The sequence below is a fragment of the Cladophialophora bantiana genome (assembly GCF_000835475.1).
Source record: "Cladophialophora bantiana CBS 173.52 unplaced genomic scaffold supercont1.27, whole genome shotgun sequence".
NCBI lineage: Eukaryota > Fungi > Ascomycota > Eurotiomycetes > Chaetothyriales > Herpotrichiellaceae > Cladophialophora > Cladophialophora bantiana.
Window position 1 is genome coordinate 184,666 of NW_015971601.1, and position 19,149 is coordinate 203,814.

General features: G+C 52.9%; 7 protein-coding genes across 7 annotated transcripts; 4 read left to right on the forward strand and 3 right to left on the reverse strand.

Annotated features, from left to right (window-relative positions):
• Nucleotides 1–1,036: 1,036 nt before the first annotated feature.
• Nucleotides 1,037–2,893, reverse strand: Z519_12261 (uncharacterized protein; the record flags this gene model as incomplete). The annotated part of the gene is made up of 3 exons (XM_016769967.1): nt 1,037–1,191; nt 1,269–2,763; nt 2,828–2,893. 3 exons carry the CDS (start codon nt 2,891–2,893, stop codon nt 1,037–1,039), a joined length of 1,716 nt encoding a protein of 571 aa, XP_016613819.1.
• Nucleotides 2,894–3,138: 245 nt separating this feature from the next.
• Z519_12262 (uncharacterized protein) lies at nt 3,139–3,531 on the reverse strand (the record flags this gene model as incomplete). The annotated part of the gene is made up of 1 exon (XM_016769968.1): nt 3,139–3,531. The coding sequence occupies one exon, from the start codon at nt 3,529–3,531 to the stop codon at nt 3,139–3,141; it is 393 nt and encodes a 130-aa protein (XP_016613820.1).
• Nucleotides 3,532–5,131: 1,600 nt separating this feature from the next.
• Nucleotides 5,132–6,596, forward strand: Z519_12263 (uncharacterized protein; the record flags this gene model as incomplete). Its single annotated transcript, XM_016769969.1, has 2 exons — nt 5,132–5,301; nt 5,348–6,596. The coding sequence occupies 2 exons, from the start codon at nt 5,132–5,134 to the stop codon at nt 6,594–6,596; spliced, it is 1,419 nt and encodes a 472-aa protein (XP_016613821.1).
• Nucleotides 6,597–6,868: 272 nt separating this feature from the next.
• Z519_12264 (uncharacterized protein) lies at nt 6,869–8,849 on the reverse strand (the record flags this gene model as incomplete). Its single annotated transcript, XM_016769970.1, has 3 exons — nt 6,869–7,247; nt 7,374–7,750; nt 7,809–8,849. The coding sequence occupies 3 exons, from the start codon at nt 8,847–8,849 to the stop codon at nt 6,869–6,871; spliced, it is 1,797 nt and encodes a 598-aa protein (XP_016613822.1).
• A 688-nt stretch (nt 8,850–9,537) lies between these two features.
• Nucleotides 9,538–11,436, forward strand: Z519_12265 (uncharacterized protein; the record flags this gene model as incomplete). Its single annotated transcript, XM_016769971.1, has 5 exons — nt 9,538–9,607; nt 9,657–10,149; nt 10,198–10,428; nt 10,482–10,765; nt 10,823–11,436. 5 exons carry the CDS (start codon nt 9,538–9,540, stop codon nt 11,434–11,436), a joined length of 1,692 nt encoding a protein of 563 aa, XP_016613823.1.
• A 1,439-nt stretch (nt 11,437–12,875) lies between these two features.
• Nucleotides 12,876–14,079, forward strand: Z519_12266 (uncharacterized protein; the record flags this gene model as incomplete). The annotated part of the gene is made up of 4 exons (XM_016769972.1): nt 12,876–12,974; nt 13,031–13,118; nt 13,192–13,349; nt 13,402–14,079. 4 exons carry the CDS (start codon nt 12,876–12,878, stop codon nt 14,077–14,079), a joined length of 1,023 nt encoding a protein of 340 aa, XP_016613824.1.
• A 2,300-nt stretch (nt 14,080–16,379) lies between these two features.
• On the forward strand, nt 16,380–18,650 carry Z519_12267 (uncharacterized protein; the record flags this gene model as incomplete). Its single annotated transcript, XM_016769973.1, has 1 exon — nt 16,380–18,650. One exon carries the CDS (start codon nt 16,380–16,382, stop codon nt 18,648–18,650), a length of 2,271 nt encoding a protein of 756 aa, XP_016613825.1.
• Nucleotides 18,651–19,149: the final 499 nt, after the last annotated feature.

Sequence of the window (19,149 nt, forward strand, 5' to 3'; positions counted from 1 at the left end):
GTCTATGAACAAGAAGATAGGCAGTTTGGGGAGGCACTGGAAACTAGCACATGTGCGGAAAGTAGCTGAGAGTGTCGAACATCTTATTTGATGGGAGATGTCCTTGCGACGAGGATTGCACATAGGACATCATGGCGTGGACAAAGACGGCTCTATCGACAACGGAATTGATGGACCGAACCAGGGTGCAGGACTTGTTATGGAAGAATATTCATAATTGAGTCAACTGGTGACCAGCGACAACGTCTCTCACGATTCCGAATAGCTCGGCAGCGCGCTGTTTACCTGGTAGTATTCTGATTCGTCGAAGCACCTGATGGAAAGCTTTTGTCAGACTTTAGAATCGAAATGAGTTGTCTGTCCAAGCCACTGATCTTCTCGACCTTGCCAGTGTGTCTCTTCAGGCTGAGAGATAGAAGCATACGGGGCTGATGCTAGATTCAAATTGATAGAAGTACCTGCGAACCGGTGATATTGGATTTATGCTGTTGTATCCGTGGCAATCTGACGTTGCCTACCGGAGCGGGCATTACAGTGTGATGTGCTCTCTAGGATAAGCGGAACCCGAAGTATGGAGCTCCGAACCTCCGGCACATCTGAAAGCCTCGACTCCTTCCAGATCTGCAGCGAGGGCCTTTTCCCGCCTCGGCTTAACGAGTTGCTGTTATTGGATAATCGGATGCGACGAGGCTCGGCCGCTGAGTCGTAAACGAGTTCAGGGGCTTGGGCGGGTGAAGCGTTGTGAGTGCGACTCACCCAACCGGCGCCGCTTTTGCAACCAATTGCCTCGCGTTGCACCTGCCTGATCGTTGCATAGTCGTAGTGAAGAGAATGGGCCTTGAATACTCTACAAAGAGTGTCAGGTAGCAAGGTGCATAGCAAGCGGCGTGTATTTCTATTGCAAGTACAACCAACCCAAATTTTTCCCATCAGGTCAGATTCTGGATGAACGCAACCGTGCTTCCAAACGTGTTCGGGTGCCGGCTACTTCGTGTTCTGTCCTCCCCTCTGCCTATTGCTCGCAAAAATATAACTTCTATTCCAATGCCGCGCCCATATCAGCAGGCGAAGTGTCACTGTCCCGGATACTGACGCGCGGCTTTTCGAGCTCACGGACTCGAGCAGTACCCTCGAGGGGGGCGTCGATTGAAGAGTTAAACTCTGCTTTGGGATTTTTAACAAAGTAGCAGACTGCGGTAGTCCTGGTCAGTATATACCTTTGACAGGAGTATGTCAGACGAAAAAGGTGATGGAGGAGCACAGCATACTGAAGATCCCAAATGCAGCGAATGCTGCAACACTAATCCACACATCACGGAAGCCGATGACAAAGGCATCAGTCCTGGCAGTCTCGGCCGCCTCGATAATCTCTTGGTTCACGCCCGGGACTGCTTGGATGAGTGTGCGGTTCTCCGTGCCCAAAGCGGCAATCAGAGGTCCAATCGACGTCGCGTTCAGACCCAAGGGCTCCACTGCGGCAGTGACTTGAGGCACGAGATTCGAGTTCAGACCGCTGTTGAAAATGGCCAGTTGGATGGCGACGCCAACCGCGCCACCGAAGGAACGCATCGAAGCCATCAGTCCCGACGTGATCGAGATCAGCTCGGGCGGGGTCGCGAGTTGAGCCATTGTAAGAAGGGTGATGAGACAGATCCCTAATCCAATGCCGTAGAAGATGACGAAGCCCCAGAAATGCGCCTCGGGCGTCGAGCTCTTGATGTTGGCAGAGACGGCACCGAAGATGATAAAGCCGACAAAGGACGCCATTGCGGGTCCCCGGACGGTCTTTGTCCTGTGAATATAGGCCCCCACGACATTCGCGATCGCAAAAAGGGCCACGAAGGCAATCGCAAAGCATACCGCCACCCGGAAGCTAGATATCCTTCCAGCAAGGACCGTGGCCATCTCAAAAGGGTAATAGTTGCTGGCGGCCACAAAGACCAGACCCTCGATCGCTACGGCAGTGACAGCGATGGGGAAGTTTCGGTGCTGAAACAAGCCGTGGTGGAAGAGGCCGTCCTTCTTGAATTTGACTTCGTACAGAACGAGCGTGGCGAGAATCACAACGCCAGTTAAAAAGGGTGCCAGAACGTGAGCGTTGGTCCAGGGGAATGGATTCTGAGAGTATGAGAGGCCAACACAGAACGTCACGAGGCCTGCATTGAATAAGAGAAATCCTATCCAGTCCAGAGCACGAATCTTTTCGCCAAAGGTCATTGTGAGCTGAAGCTCTCGGGGTGCAGGGTTGTATAGTAGGGCCATGGCGACCGATGAGAAGACATAGAGACCCGCACAGAGATACCAGTAGGTCCGGAATCCAGCAGGATTGTTGTTTGTGAGGGCGCTACCAACGGTCAGGGCGATGATTGCCCCTACCCCGATAGAGCTGTTAACGGTTGACTGTGCATAGGATCGATGCTTTCGTGGCAAAATCTCTGAGGCCACGGCATGCACGAGGGGCTGGGCCCCGAAAGAGGCGCCGCCGATGGCAAAGCCAATGATGGCAACCTGCATGGACTGTGCCGTGGCGACGACGATGCTGCCAATGAAGCCCAGGAACGTGGGCACAACCAGTAGCCATTTCCGACCCCAGAAATCAGCCGCCTGAGCAATTGGTGGAGCAAAGGCAGCGGTCAGGATGGTGACGGCGGAAATGCACCATGATGAGATTTCTGCTCCTCCAACCACCTCAGCAATGTCGCGGGCGTAGACGCCTGAACCGACGATGAAGAGTAGTTCGCAAATGTAGTGGGTGGTCAATGACTGGAGTCACAATCTTACTGTTAGTTTTCCGGGTTTTCTTGGGCAGCGACGGCTGTGCGCTCACCAGGATAAGGAGGCAAGCCTTGACTGGATTCCAGTGTACGGGCTCCGGCTCGTCGACGAGAGTCATGGTACCGGCAGTGTGGCAGGTTCGTCCTAAAATTCTTTGTGCTGCTCTCTTTACCGAGAGTCTCGTTCAGTGGAACTGATCTTCCGGCCAGCGTCTCTCACAGCACCTTTTGTACTTCTGTACTTTATGCCCGAGGCCCAGGGCACCGGAGCTCTGGTTCTGGCAGTAGGCTAAGGTAGGCTTGATCATTCGTAGAGCATGAGCCAAGAAGACCATCGGGACGCCTGGGGAAGCCTGGGGTCACCCTAGAATGCTTGAATCGCGTCCATGGGGGGTGAAGCCTGGACATTTCTCATCCAATCACGCGTGTGAAGCGCCTCCATACTGAACTGCGCAGCAGAGTATTCTCGAGTCACGACCACATAACCCGGGGGCGGAAGCAGCTGGGGTAAGTGCCATAAGCCCACGGGGTTCGTCTCCGCTGTGGTGGAAGGATCGGTCGTGGCTGACATATTTTGAAATCCACGTTCCGACTTTGCGAGAAGTGGGATGTGATTTAGATACGTGATGGGACTGTTGCTGTGGCCGGGCAGCCCGATGCCGAGCGCCAGGAGGGGAGATTCGAGCGTGGTTTGCACATCCAGCTGACCATCGTTCATCCCCAGACGCTTTAAAAGACCTGGAATCAGAACAATCATGATCGTGGCATAAATCGAATGCCCTCCATATTTTGGTTGATACAAATGACAATCCATAATTTGTCGGGCGTGGTCGAGCTAGCGCCTTAAAGACCAATCAAGGCAATGGCGGCCCGGCGACTAGAACAAGATCGGCCTCGGGCCGTGCTAGAGGCGTATAGATACGCTGGCGAAGCGTATTCGTAAGAAGGGGTAGGTTGAACAGGTGCGCGAGCTGGGGCTTGTCTCGACACTCTTTTTCGACGCCGACTCCATGTGTGGGTTCTGTTAGCAGCGGCTTTCCAGTGCGTAGTCTCCATCGACGGCCCCAAGAGACAAAAGGGGAATGCTACATATCTAATAGGCCTCTCGACCCTCGTCGAAAATTGGGGTAGGTATGTGGTGTCACAGCGCACGAATTCAGCAAAGCCTAGGACAGTAATGCGGACAGGTGAGAAGCTCAGGGCGCTATCACCCTCGTCTCAGAGCGAGGTGAGCCACGAGCAGGAATTATCATTTGCAGCCCGCAGTGGAAGCAATCCGGGATTTTTGCAAGCCGCCTGACGCCCTCCATTTATTCTTGCACTTCCCCAGCGGACTTGCCACTACCCCAAAATACAAAATGAAGACCCTTTCCGCTGCTAGGCAATGGCCTGTGAAGGATTCTATCATACCTCCCTCTCTCCAATCACCCTGGCATCCATCACGAGACCGCCTTTCGAGCTTCGAGAGCTAACCCCTTGGGTTGATCACGACAGACAACTTCTTCCTGTATCGAAAGAAGACACTTCTAAACGTATGAACTAGATGGAGTCCCACCATTTTGCAAGAAGAGTATGAACGGAAAGGGGTGCCTCCAGCAGACAAGACGCCGCCTGTAGCCAGTATTTAAGGCCAAGGGGTTTCTGGTCCTGATTTAGCCAGCGTGAAAGACTTTCTCCGCTTCCACGTAGCAACGAGTCATCCCCAGCTCGACAAGCGCATGTCGAAACCTTTCACTCAGAAGCCGCTTCCGGTTCTGTCCAAATGTGGTCGGGCCCTGATCGGGGTCATGCAGAAAGTACTCGTACTGGATTTAACATGTGAAGGAGAGCTGTAGTCGGAAGCGATTCGGAGCGTTTCCGATGATTTTGTAGATCAATATCATTAACGATCATGGTGGTCAGGTATGGTGCCGATGGATCGAACCGCTACTGCGCCGACTGAAGCACAAATCGCACTGGTACGACAGGTGCTGGAGTCGATCACCAGGCCTATCAAAAAATTCTTGGTCTGAAGCCAACGGGGAATGCTCGACAGGACAAGGAGGACCTGGGGAATTTGTTCCAGAGTCAGGGATATCGGCTCCATCCCGACTCCAACAAGGCTGAAGGAGCCAGCCAGACATTTGGGAGAGGTCTCGGCCATATGAACGGTATGTAGCTGGCGAGCCTGGATAGCTGAACACCCAGGTGTCCCCGATGACAAAATTGCTGGAGGAAAAACGTGGGACGACGAGGACGGCAGGTGGACCGAGCAGATTTACCAAACCCAGCAAACCTTGGCGTTCAGCGCATGTCACTTGAGCACCAGATACCGAATCACCCTCCGCTTGGAATTCGTGCAAGCTTGTGAACATGTAATGCCTTTGGGTTATTGCCGTCGAGGCCTCGGCATCTTTCTTCGCCCCAAGCAGGGACGTATATTCAAATGCCAGCAAAAGAAACTCTGTGCCTCGGCCTCGACCTCAGAGCCATGGAAACACCATAGTATTGAGCTGACAGTTGGAGTGAGTGGCCGTGTCAAGCTGGAGTATGTGAAGCCCGTCAACTAGGACACCTTCTGTTGACTATCACAGTGTCTTTGCACCTGATGGACGTGCAGCAGCGGGTCATGGGCCACGAAATCTCCTCGTTCACCTCCCTTCTGGTCCTTCCATCGACACAAATGACACCCCTTCTATCGAAGTTCTCCCTCAGTTTCAACATAGCCTCCCACCGTCAACTTCGCTAGTATCGATAAATTACAGGCTAGGGTATGGCATAGACTCTGCGGTGTTGGCGAAAGAGTCAACATGCTTCCCGGTCCCCATCCACGACGTCTCAACCGCATTCGACTATCTCACTTCTCCTACTTCTCCATACAATGCAGACTACGAAGAAGCACCAAAGATATGTCTCTTGGGAAGCAATATAGGCGGTGCGCTTGCGACAATGCTGGCGCTCACGGAGCCGAACGCAATCCACGCTCTCGCGGTGGTTGAACCAATGGTAGATTGGGCGGGATTGGACGATATTGTTGAACGGCTGCGCACGGTTGAGACATCATCTCCGATACCACAGAAGAGGCAGAAGCAGAAGGCCACAACCCGCCGTGGTGTAAAGAACCAGTCGGTCCTTGCTGCGGCGGAAGAGTTGATTAAGCTGCGTGCGAAACTCTTCAAGACGCCATCCGCTTACTTCGACCCATTTGCCAGTCCGATGTTGTTCCTTCGCGCCCCGGGTAAAGACACGCCGTCGACAACTTCGGTTACAGACCAGTCGGTCCATGAGGCGGGTTTGGGTCTGCTCAATGGTTACGGGGACGACGACTTGCCACAGTCTGGCTCTTTAACACTGACAGGACCATCTGCCGCCTCTCACGGTGCAACGGAAATTTGGAGTGACGAAAAAGACACCGGACCAAATTTGATGCCCAAGACACAACCCCGCCGCCGCAAAGTCCTCAGGCGCTGGCCCGCTGTCGGTCTTCCCGAATCCGTCACATTGCCTCATGTGAAGATCTTCGTGCCATCTCAAACTGGGCAAGATGCTCATCCGGGCAGCTCGGAGGTAGAAGATCTTGCTAGGGGTCATGCAGCGCTGATACGAGCCCAAGGACTCGAAATGGCCGAGTTGATGCGGCGTGCTTGTTTTCTGGGTCGAGAGAAGAGCTTTGCGGAGGAGCATGTCCAAGTTCATGAACGACAGACGATAGATGAGCTTGAGCAACAGCCCGAGCACCAATCTCAAAAGGCCGCTGTACAGCGGCAGGGAGGAAAGGCGCAGACGAAAGTGAAAATGCAAGGTGCCATTGAATGGGTCGCGGGCATGTTTGCGAGAGAGTGAAGCGAGGGAGCTTTTGGTTCTCATAGTCTGTTGAGCTCGGGCAACTGCACAGTCAAGCAAATTGAGTCTTCCAAAATAGCCAACACTTGACCAGATTTTGTCTGCAGTCCATCTATCCTATCCTTCCAATAAGCTGTTCTTTTATCCCCCATAGTATGTACACTGAGACTTATCTATCCGAGGATTACCCTGGTTTAATACATTGCGTACCTGTTCACAACTCGCTGAACCGATTGACACACGGGGCCGTCTGGGCCACAGAAAGTTCCCTCTCAAGCAGCAGTGACAGCAATACTGCCCTCCCTGACCTGTTCCTCTCCCGCGGCTCCCCCAGCTTCTACCACCCCAGCCTCCTCGGCCTTGGAAGCCCTACTCCTCTGCCTCTCGAGGTCGCTTTTCAAACTGTCCAAGAACCTCGCCGCCTCGGCCGAATACTTGCACCTCCTCCTGATCCTGGCGCCGTACTTGTAGAAGAAGATGGGGAACGGGAAACACGCGAGGGCGATGAATCCGGGCACTGCCGAGGCCCAATGCACGCCGAGATTGTTGTACATGTAGGTCGTGAAGAGCGGGAAGACGGCGCCGAACGTGGAGCGAAGGATGGAATTTCCGGCGAGCACTGAGGCTGAGTAGATCACGTAGGTGTCGACGCTACATTTTGGAAAGCGAGGAGAGTTCTGGTCAGATCGAGAGCAGAGCAACGAAGCGGGAATTTTTTTTTTTTTTTTTTTTAAAAAAAAAAGGCAACAGCGGGAATAAAACAAACAAAAAACTTACAGATAATTCGAACAACACATGAAGATGAGGATGAAGCCTGTGCCGAAAGGAACGCCCGCCAGAATGGGAACGATGAAATGTACGCTCGGGTCGGCAGTGGCAGCGAACCAGGCGAGACCGACAATGGCAATAACGCCGCCGATGATGACGGGAGGAAGACGAGCTTCTGCAGGCGCAAAGCCACCGTATGCTGCGTGAATGCGAGAATAGCGCCTGTTGTCGATGACGATGAGGCCGACCCCGATGAGATTCCCCGTCATGATTCCAAGAAAAGCGAGCCCTTCTTCGCCTGCGTTCCAGCCATAGCCTTGTTGGAAGACGATAGGGAATGCCGCGAAGCAGAGATAAAGCGTCCCATAGATCACCGACATGTAGATCTGGGGTTTCAAGCCGTCAGCCTTTGGGAAGCAACCAAGTGCATTTCTGGGGACATACCGAGAGGAGCAGCACGATGGGCTCGCGGAATAGGAGTGCCCAAGGACGACTTAACGACCTCTTCACCACGTCTTTGAAAACCAGCGGTTGCTCGATGTCGATCCTGGTCATGTACGTCTTGCCCGTTACTTTCGACAGGAGCTGTGCCCTTCTTCGCAGTAGGACCGGAGCATACGTCTCGGGCACAAACGCCAGGCCCAAGAAGGTCAGGACTCCCGCGTACAGCGCCAGAAAGCCAAAGAGCCATCGCCATCCCGCAGCCGGGCTCAAGAAGCCTCCAACAGTAGGACCTATGGTTGGGCCTAGGAAGGGCGCCGCCGAAAACACAGCCTGTGCCATGCCGCGCTGCCTAGCTTCGAACATGTCGGAGAGCTGGCCTGAAGGGATGACAAAGGCAGCGGAGCCAAATGTGCCACAGAGGAAACGAAGAACAATCAGCGTCGTGATGTCCTGTGCAGTGGCACATACTGCGGTCCACATGATATAGAAAGCCAGCGCGACCAGCAGGATATCTCGCCTGGCGACGGCTTCTGAAAGCGGTGCCCATACCAGAGGACCTATCGCGAAGCCCATGACCATCAAACTCAAGCCCAGAAGGAAGACTTCTCCGCTGCAATCAAAGTCTGGTATGATGAGCTCTGCAGCGCCGGTATATGCTGACGAGGCCAATGACACACACAGAGTCATAAAGGCAAGAAGAAAGGTCATCGAGCACTTGAACCAGATGTTATAGTTCATTGGGTTTTCAGGGTCGTTGTCCAACCACTGGACAATGTAGGGGTCATCGGGGCGTCCGCTGCCTCGATACCTGGCCTCCACGATTTTTGCAAAGTCTGTTACCCTTCGTCGCCATGGCCTCCTTCTGAGCGTATACTGGGACCAATTGATCGGATCTTGCTCCGTTGGGAGTTGAGAGGGCGCACGACTGTCTTGGTCACTGTTGTTTGGCCTGACAGAGGCAAGATTAGTCGACTTTTCATCCACGTCCACGGCAACGGCTGGTGCGGACTCAAGCCGGGAGCTCTCCGTGCTGGAATCCATGTTGCAGCGTAAGATCTCGGGCTGTAGGTTGTAAGGCGTGTGCTGGGCTACTCACCGAGAGAACAAGAGAGGAAGTATTCCTTTCTTTATCCGAAATGCAACTGAACGGCCATTACAAACAAATCTCCACCAACCTTGGAATCATCGGTAAGTCACATAACTGTGCCGGCCACAGCCTTCGGCGTCGCAGGCAGAAATGTTTTGATGCCCCGAGCCTACCACATATTGTATAGAATCTCGTTCTCAAGCGTGCAGGATAGGAAAGGAGGTTTGAACATAGTCGGTTAGCGGGTCGGCTAAAGAGACACCATGCTCCTCTCTTGACCCGGATGTTCGGCATGGTCGGCATCGTTATTGCGCCCGGACCCGAAGTCCCCTCGCATCTGAGTCTTTTTCAAATGGGAGATGGGTGCCTTGGTGAATTAATAGGAGAGTCCACACCGGTCTTATATGGCTTCTTGAGCACCGGCTCCGGCGTTGAAACTGTCGAACATTGTTGTTTCGCCCGGCCCTGCAACAAGACCTAATGGTGGAAGAAAGAAAGCATGCCGCCTGCAAGGAGTGCAGGGAGAAGAAGCTGCGTTGTGTGCCCAGCGACGAGGGGGGTGATGCGTGTAACAGGTAAGCCTCGAAGTTGTAACTCCCAGCCTCCCTTGGTGGCCAGTTAGTGATGTGTGTGGGAGACAAGATGTGTGAGATTGGGAAAAGAATGCCAAGTTCCCGAAGTCAAGCAGAGGAAGCGGAAAGCTCGCCGTATGGTATTTGGCAAGCCACGACTCGGACGCCCGCTCGCTAATGTGATGGTAGTACGTGGCCGAGTGGAACAGCTGGAGAGCAGCTACTCGGAGATTCTATCCTTGCTTCGAGACCGCAAGTCACTATCTGAGGCCAATGACACCTCCGCCATGTCCAACTCAACGCCATCCAATACATGCTCGCAGCTATCACAGAGTCCAGATCTGGTGTCGCCGCCAGGCTTCCATTCAAGCCAGCCCGAGGCCGCCAGCAACTATTTGCTGGAGATACCTCCGGAGGAGTGTCAGAACTTGATCAACGACTATCGACGCATGTCTTCACACAATTTTCCCTATGTCATCATCTCGGAAGCTTGTCCAGTCGCCTCATTGATCGAGGAAAGGCCAATGCTTGCCCAAGCAGTCTTCATTACTACGACCTGGCGGACACCAGCACGGCAATCCGCATTAAAAGACAAATTCCTCAAGGACCTAGGAGAGAGATATTTTAACAAGTCGGAACGGTCCTTGGATCTCCTTCAAGCATTGATTGTATACTTTGGCTGGTAAGCACGGGCTCACCATGTCAAGGAACAAACTCTTACCTTCTCCAGGTGCCATTGGCATGCTCACCCCGTCGCGACCCAAGTCTACAGGCTAGCATCACTCGTTGTAGCCCTAGCGGTAGAACTCGGCATCGACCAGAAACCCATGAACGTCACACAGCACGATATGATTGTCGGCTCCAATACTGTCCTCGCACAGACACACGAGGCCGTATCGTCAAAGTTCTGGGGCTATGAGGCCCGAAGAGCGTATATCGGAGCGTACACCATCTCGACTTTGTAACAGATGAGCCCATACTACCTCATCTTGAAAGCTGCTAATTGACGCTTAGTGGTTTATTTATGTTCAGAAAGCCCTGTATGTTGACTTACACTCAATATCTCGAAGACTGTGCTTCCTCCCTGGCCGCAGACCCGCAACATTCTTCGGATACCACACTCATTCATATGATTCGCACCTTGCGCATCGCCGAAGAGGTCACTTACTCCTTCGACCACGGATCTAAAGAGAAAGTCGGTGAGCTCAGCGACGAGAAAATCCAAATTCTGGTCAGAGCGTTGTCAAGGCAGGTGGACGAATGGAAAGTATCGCTTCCACCAGGAGTCTTCAACATTGGTAAGTGCCGCCGTTCTATTCAGGAATTACCCACTCATTAGACACCCGGAAATACAGGTCGTATAAAACGCTCTTATTACAGCGTTCGAGCATACATGCGCGAGGTCGGGCTTTATGGCCTGCTCCAAGGCCAAGCGCCGTCCGTGGCCCGCGTGTCGATCATCTACGACTGCTTCAACTCCACCATGAAATACCTTTCGTCGGTCCTCGAGTGTCCCATGGACGAGATGGCCGACTGGACAGCTCTGGATTGGCGCTCCCTGAATTTCATCATCATGCTGTCCACCAAATCATCCATCATTCTCGACTCGGCCTACGTTAGCACCGAGGCATCCCAACGCGCTGCCTGGCTGGGGAAATGTCTAGACACACTATGCCTACGAGCCCAAGAACTTCACCGTCTCAAAACTGAGAGTTCCAGCTATTTTCAGAAGATCTCGACTGAGTGGGCCAACATGAAGGTCTATCATCAGAACTGCCTCCAAAGAAGCCTTCCATCTTCGACCGCAGCGAATGGTGCCCAGATGCCAACGCAACTGGCTACGCAGGAACACCAAACGTGCAATGTTCCCTATGTCGACAACGCCTTTGACCTGGACCCGTTCAACCAGCTGTTTTGGGCCGGATTCGCCGACTCTGAGCCGGGCCTTGGTGGTGTTTTCCCAATGTAATTTTTGAAGATGCAACAAGACTTTGGAGGTAACGGCTCACTTGATCGTTGATGATATATCCAAAAGCTGACGTGAACAAGCAGGCGGTGACCTGCAAAGTGTGACATTTTATACACTCGCGGAGCCAGTGTCTTGTCTTCCACTATGAGCCCCTATTTGACAACGACGCAGAGAATGACAAGCTCTCTCAATGTCGATTACGGCGCAGTAGCGGGGATGCACATTTCACACGCATTCTAGTCATCATATTGAGATCGTTTCAAGCGACCGCTACCGGATAGGTTCGTCTTGTGACGTCTCGCTTGGTGACCAAAACGACCACCGACACCGCAAAGAAATAGCGGAGGATCCTAGCACCAAAACAGCATCATCATGGCTACGGAATCGAGCGCGACCTCTTTAGGCGGGATTTGAACCGGGATTCTTGTCCTCTCTAATGTCTTTCTATTCTACGGAAGTCAACCTACAGGGATCGTCTTTCGCCCCATCTCTACTGGAGTCGCCGACATCCTCGATGGATGGAAAACCATGAGCACTACTTGGAGTCCATGTCACCTCTGATTCAACGAGGTCGCAATGTATATTGCTGGGAGTACCCAACTCTAGTCATGGGATGGATATGCATGGAAACGATTATTGAGTCTGCATGCGTCCAGGATGAGTTCATCAGCAGCAGAAGTGGGCTCAAGAAGTGCCTTCATGGGACATGGGAGTGCCATAGTCGAACGTCCTCGGTAGGGATGTTGACCCTAGGGCAGTTTACCGGAGTAGAAGCCCAAGCTGGACCGGACGAAATAATGAAAATCCAATCAGATGATTGGATTGTTGGGACTAAAAGAGATTTAGCCATTAGAGAAGCATGATCTGAAGGAGCAACACGCGAAGGACATGGCCATATAGTAGCATAACAGCGATAGAGAAACCGGAAGGTGAACATTTTGTTTCACCAGCCATGCTTGGTCAGATCTGATGGTCTTGATTGCATGGCCGTACACGAACAACCTGTGAGTCGAGAAGCACAAAAGCAATTCCTTTTATCCATATAAGCTGACCTTTCGAGAGCAAATTGGTCGCCGCGACCATTCAAGCGACCGAGAGAGCTTCCCACAAATTAGAAGCATCGCTACTGTGGTGGTAGGCTCGGCCAACAAGAACTTTGCCGCACGCCGTTGGTAGGCTTCTGCGGACAGCAACCAGTGAAGAGCGACTTTCTCTCACCAAGGTATCCTCCCCGTATCCCGGCAAGATTATTTTGTAAGGAACTCCATAAAGCACCATGGGCGCGGCAGAGCAAATAGCTAATCGCCACATACAGAAAATGCCGTGATTTGGAATCATGCGCGAGGGTCGTTTATATACTTCACCCGGTCACGGCATCCCTAGTGCGTCACTACCCTCGCATGAAATCCAAGGAATTGAGACTTAGCCACCAAGAGGCAATGGAAAATACTGCAGTATGGATTGACGGACTGGCCCAACAACCACGAATAGGTCCTGCACCAGTACCAGAACCCGGAGAAGGCGAACTTCTTATCAGAGTAGGCTCCGGGTGCCGACTAGCAATAGTTAGTATTTCACTGACTGAACGGGGAAGGTGAAAGCGATTCCCGCCCAGCCTGGTGAGTGGAAACTACAAGCTGGGCTCATACCGATGCCGCTGAATTACCCTACAATCATTGGGGGTACGTTGAAACATCCGCCGGCCACCTTCCCACGATCTTGAATTACATTGCTGAATAACAAACCATGTCCCAGTGTCCCTGTCTGGTATGGTGGAAAAGGTGGGCGCTGGAGTCACAAGGTTCAAACCAGGAGATCGTGTCGCCACCAACACAACCGGCGTACTACGAAATGACCATCGCTTTGGTGCTTACCAGAAATATGCGCTTGCGCCACAAGGATTGACGTCAAAAGTATGGCTGCTGTCTCGGGAATAAAACTCGTCGGCTTTTGACAGTGCGATAGATCGGAGAGACCGAATTCGAGGAAGCCGCCTCGCTTGTGACCGGCTATGGCTGTGCAAGCGCTCTGTGCCTGCATCTGGGTCTAGAAAAACCACCCACTAGGTCGCCCGCCGCTCGAAGGGATGAGGCAGTCCTCATTTGGGGTGTTTCGTCCTCGTTCGGTGCAATATCAGCTCAGCTAGCTCTGCAGGCAGGATACACTGTTGTGGGAGTCGCGTCGGCCAGGCACGCGGTCCTGGCCACGGGCTTCGGCTTGTCATACTTCGTCGACAGGGTTTCTCCCACCGTCGTGCAAGAAGTCTCTGCTCTTGGCCCATTCAAAGCGGTGCTCGCCGCCGCGGACTCAGCAGAGGATCAAGTCAAGATTGGAGACGTGCTTGCGGCCCAGGGAGGAGGACAATTTCTAACCGCGACGGGTGTGCGGACTGGGGTGCGCTTACCAGAAGGCGTGACCGGCTACTTCCATCAATTTCTCGACGACTATCTCGATCCCAAAAACGCCCAATTCACCGAGTGGTTCTGGTGGGAGTATCTTGAAGCTGCGTTTGCGGATCGTCGTCTGAAGTCTCTCCCTTTGCAGATGGAACTGGGGTTGTCCAAAGTGCCGGAGGCCTGGAATCTGCTCCGCCAGGGCCAGGTCAGTGGGAAAAGGCTTATTATCGTGCCCGCGAGAGAATAGCTCTGAACCTGCAATATATCCAATATTAGCAATGCGAAGAACCGTCAACCATACATATCGATGGTCCGTCAACGTGGCAGTTCCCAACACGTCGATAGGCTTTGCAGAGCGGGGATATGGAGGTAGTTGCGCTCCCCACTTGTGGGGACGAACGTAGGAAGCATTAAACCAAGCAATTGAGACTCCAGGTGTTGGACTTTCTATTCCGTGTGAGTGCGATATTGTGGAGGTACAGCAAAATGCCCTCCTCTCGGTCTCCACTTGCTTCGTCTCGGACCTCCAACTCGGCTGGTCCAATTCAGCCTGTGCGGTCAAACTAAGTTTGACCCTCCCAGTTGAACGACAGCGACTGCTTGGATATATAAATGGCCTCGTCCGCTGCTGGGAGCTCTGCCACTTTACCGTGTGGACGATATTCGCAAACATTCTGCTTTGATTTGAGCTATAGAGTATTGTTGACGGACCTTCCCTCTCGCCATGTTTGCTGTCCATATTGTAAGCGTCCATTCGGGAGACCAGCTGATGACAGCCTTTACAGGATTCAGCACCCAACATGCTTCGAATCCAGAGCTTCAACGGCGAGATCCTCCTTTTTGCTTGAATACTAGATGGTGAAGACTGATCCCTCCCGTTTCAGGAGACTTCCTGTGGCTCTGCAAGGTTTTCGGACACCTGTGGTATTCATTGGCGGTTTCTTCATCCCCTTCTCTCCGCGGTTGTAAGTGGCAAAGTGGCCTTCTTTGTTGCTGATCTGCTGACTTGGTCAACAATCATAGCTAGTTTTAGTGAGAGGGCAACTTGAAGAAGCTCGAACGAGGCCGCAGCGGCTCCAAAACGACCACGCGGCTCACTCCTGGGAGAAAGATGACATCGATAAATGGCTGCCCGGCTGGAACAAGAGCGATGAGAGACCGCTAGTGCCAATGTCTTCCACCCGTTCACCGACGAAAACGAGTTACACCGAGCAGTTCGCCGTAGTCAGGTAGACCAGTTTACAGATCAATGGGACCCATATCATCTTATCTTCAGGTACGGGAGCGCTCTCAGCTCTTCTTCCTTGTCACGGTTGATATTTCAATCGACCGTGCTGCGACAGTCCGTTCTTTTCGCCAGTCTCGGGCACAGCACCAGCAAATTTCTTCTCACGACCTGGGTCTTCCAAACGCCGCCAATCTTCGGAAGTATCGGCAACATAGTCACGATCGCCTGGTTGGGAAGGAGAATCTTGATAACAAGTGGCCTTATCGGTCTCTCCATCATCCTCCACCTCTTCATGGTGTTGGGGAGGTCCAGCGGAAGATTGGTGATATTAGCGCAGAGGCACACGCGAAAGCTGCGGAGGCGGTTTCATTGAAAGATAGAGAAGTTGTGATGGCGTAGTCGGAATCAAAACTACGTGCACGAGAGAAATTTGTCTCTCCTCAAATTGCCTGAAATGATTTGGTACGATTTGATGAGACTCCGAGACTCCGAAACTCCTAGAGCGGCGCAGTCGCGACGCGTCTGAGAAACGCGCCAAGGCTGAGCCACTCGCGAAATCACGTGTGTGTGATAGGATAGCTACATACCAACTTCTGATTCTTGCTGCGTCTTCTCGAACAACGAGGTTGAATTCCAGCCCTTCCACTCTTCTGACCAATGAAATGCTCCAAAAATCCATTCCTACGCTTCCCTCCACGGGCACCACTCCTCCGCAAACCATCGAGCCTTATGGTAGATCTGGGTATTTGATGCACATGTGGCGTGAGATTCTAGTGTGGAGTGACCGATGACGGACGGCCGATAAATTCGACCATCCCCGGGTCGGCCAGCCTGCTCTCATAGTGTGCTTGTCTCTTGCGGCCGTTAAACTAACTTTGCTACAGGTATCTCTGGCCGCTTCCCAGACGTTTCGCGGCTCTCGCTTGCACACGGTGTTATGATGGGCGTTTTTGGGCCTCCTCACTCGGCTATGCTCTTGTAATTATCATGAGAGATCTTGATTCTACATGACTGGAAGTACTAAATATGCCCACGTTTTTTGGCACTCGTCCGTAAGTGGTGATTTGCTACGTCCGAACAAGATGTCAGGTTGAATGCAGGAGGTATATATCCATGGCAAAGGTGGGTATCAGACTTCCCTCACCATTACACCTTTGGGACAATAACTGCTCATATCCCATTGCAATAATTTCCACAGTTGCCTAGCAGATCCCCACACGGGGCATTCACATTAATTACTCTCCTTAAACCCTGTCTTTGAATCGTCTCTGGGCGACCATTTCTCATCACTACTTCCTTTGAACAACAAGAAGCGGGTCATGTCTCAGAAATGGGATGCGATCGTCATTGGCTCGGGGATTGGTGGCATGGCGGCGGCTGCGCTTCTGGCAAAGGTTGGTAGAATGAAGGTGTTGGTGCTCGAAAAACATTCTGAACGAGGAGGTTTGACTCACGTATTTCGTCGTGACGGGGCCAGTTGGGATGTCGGAGTCCACTATGTTGGCGGCGTGCAGCCTGGTTCCCCAATCCGCGGGTTGTTTGACTTCATGTCAGGCGAGTCTCTTGGCTGGAATCCAATGGATGATGACTTCGAACGATTCCTGTACCCAGGACTGAGCTTCGCCGAACCTTCGGACAAGGCTCGCTACGAGGAGCGGCTGATCCAACGCTTTCCCGAGGAAGCCGCTGCAATTCGGCGCTACTTTGTCGACGTCAACAAAGCCGCCGATTGGCATACGCGCGGAATCATGCAATCCATACTGCCCTGGCCGCTCAACTTTTTGCTGGAGCGGTGGCGCCGACTAAGTTCACATCACGCGTTGCAAACTACTGGCGATTATCTCAATCAGCATTTCAAATCAACAGAACTCAAGGCCTTGCTCGCCAGCCAATGGATGGATTACGGGTTGCCGCCGAGCGAAAGTGCCTTCGCACAGCATTCGCTTGTCGTTAGAAGCTATTTGCAAGGAGCTTGGTTCCCGAAAGGGGGAGCCAGCCGCATCGCGCGAACATTTGAGGTAGGGATCGAAGCAAACGGTGGCGCCGTGAAAGTGTGTCAAAATGTCACCGCGATCCTCACCGAAGGTACGCGCGTCGTGGGCGTGAAGGCCATTGACGGACGCGGAGCTGAGCCTACCGAGGTCATCTACCTCTCACCTATTGTCATTTCAGACGTTGGGGCAGGAGCGACGTATAAGCAGCTGCTGCCCACAGACGGCGTGATTGGCAGGCAGACCGCTGAAATACGAAAGCAGTTGGGCCAGCTCGAGTGCGGGTTCTCCGCTGTCACTCTCTATCTTCGACTCAATGAGCCCGTCTCAACTCTCGGCGTCAAGGGCGAGAACTACTGGATCAACACCACCTTCGATCATGACGACATCAACGCCCAGACGGAGGCGGTTCTGGCGGGCAAGCCTCAACATGTGTTCATGTCATTTCCTTCAGCCAAGTCTGGTGATAACCGTTTCCACACCGCCGAAATCCTCGCTCTGGTCAAGGCGGACGCTTTTTCGGCCTGGCGTGGGACAAGCCATGGCGCGCGGGGAAAGGAGTACATCGAACTCAAGGATCGGATCTCTCGGGGGCTTTTGGACCTGGCTGAGAGTGCTACGCCGGGGCTCAAGGAACTGCTGCACTACTCCGAGTTGTCGACGCCTCTTTCGGTGGAGGACTACACCTCACATGCTGCTGGCGCCATCTACGGATTTAAGGGGACAACGCAGACCTACGCTTCGTCTGTGCTATCAAAGCCATCGCCAGTCGCCGGCTTGCAGATTAGTGGGACCGATGCATCGAGTCTTGGAGTGGTTGGAGCACTGTTCGGTGGTGTGCTGGCGGCGAGTCGAGTGCTTGGTCCCTTCGGCTTTCTGCGCATCATGTGGGCGTCCCGTCGTGCCACACCAGCGGTTGAACTCCCATTGACGGCGGCGACACGCTCGTCGGAGAAGAACCGCGCCATGCTCGTTAGCAAAACTGCACTCACACCGTCCATTTGGCAACTTGAATTTGAACTCGACGAACCGGTTTCCTGTGCACCTGGCCAATACGTTCTGCTCCGCGTTGCACCCTTCGAATGGCGGAACTATTCGATCGCCAAGTCTGAGAGTAAAAGCTTGACATTGCTTGTTAGCACTCGCACCGGTGGTGACGGGTCCGTCTTTGCCAATAGCGTCCAGTCGGGCGAGGAAACAGAAGTTGAATTGCCATTTGGGGCTTTTCAACTGCGACGCAACTCCCATCGTCGGGTTTTCGTCGCTACAGGCACGGGCATCGCGCCATTTCTGCCAATGTTTGTAGCGCTGGCGGCTTCTGGCGAACTCGACTCGGCCGAGCTTCTCTTCGGCTGCTATCACCGGGAAGATGACATTACACGCCTCTTCAAGCCTCTGCCACGAACTACGGTTTGTGTTGACGGTGATCCGTTGGCAGAGGGTGTGTTTCATGGACGGGTGACAGATATACTGGCCGAGCTCAAATTCGATCCCGCCACGACCGACTTCTATCTCTGTGGCGTCCCAGCCATGATGGATGCCTGTCGAACAATCCTCGCTCACGCGGGGGCGACCCAGGTGCTGGCCGAACCTTTTTGAATGATCTGGGATACTTTCCACCGCCGTGGACTGCAGTCCATTGACGAGTTCAACGTTGCGATGTTGAGAATGCTGTACCAGGAAGAGCAAGGATACGTGCTTTGGTTTCGGTGATTAAACGAGGAATTAATCGAGTAATATTGTACGGGTAGCTTGATTATTAGTCCTTGGTACAATCAATGAGCGGAGCGATCAAATATCTGCCCGCTGATAATGTATTGGTCCATCGTTATAATTCATGGGTGAGCATTGTCGCTTACCAGGAGGAGGGCGAAGAATGCCGTACCGCTCTGTTCATGTCCACCAGTTTTAATTGCCTTTTCCCTTTAGGGCTTAACGAGGCCCGCCGCTGCATGTAATCAATATCTATCTTTGAACCAAATGGAGGCCGAAGGATCAACAAGGTCAGAGTTGGATATAAACTTAGACATTACGTTATCACTATCTTAGGTCTTGGTGGTCTTATGCACCGAGTTAAAAAGTCCCGAGTATTGGCCCC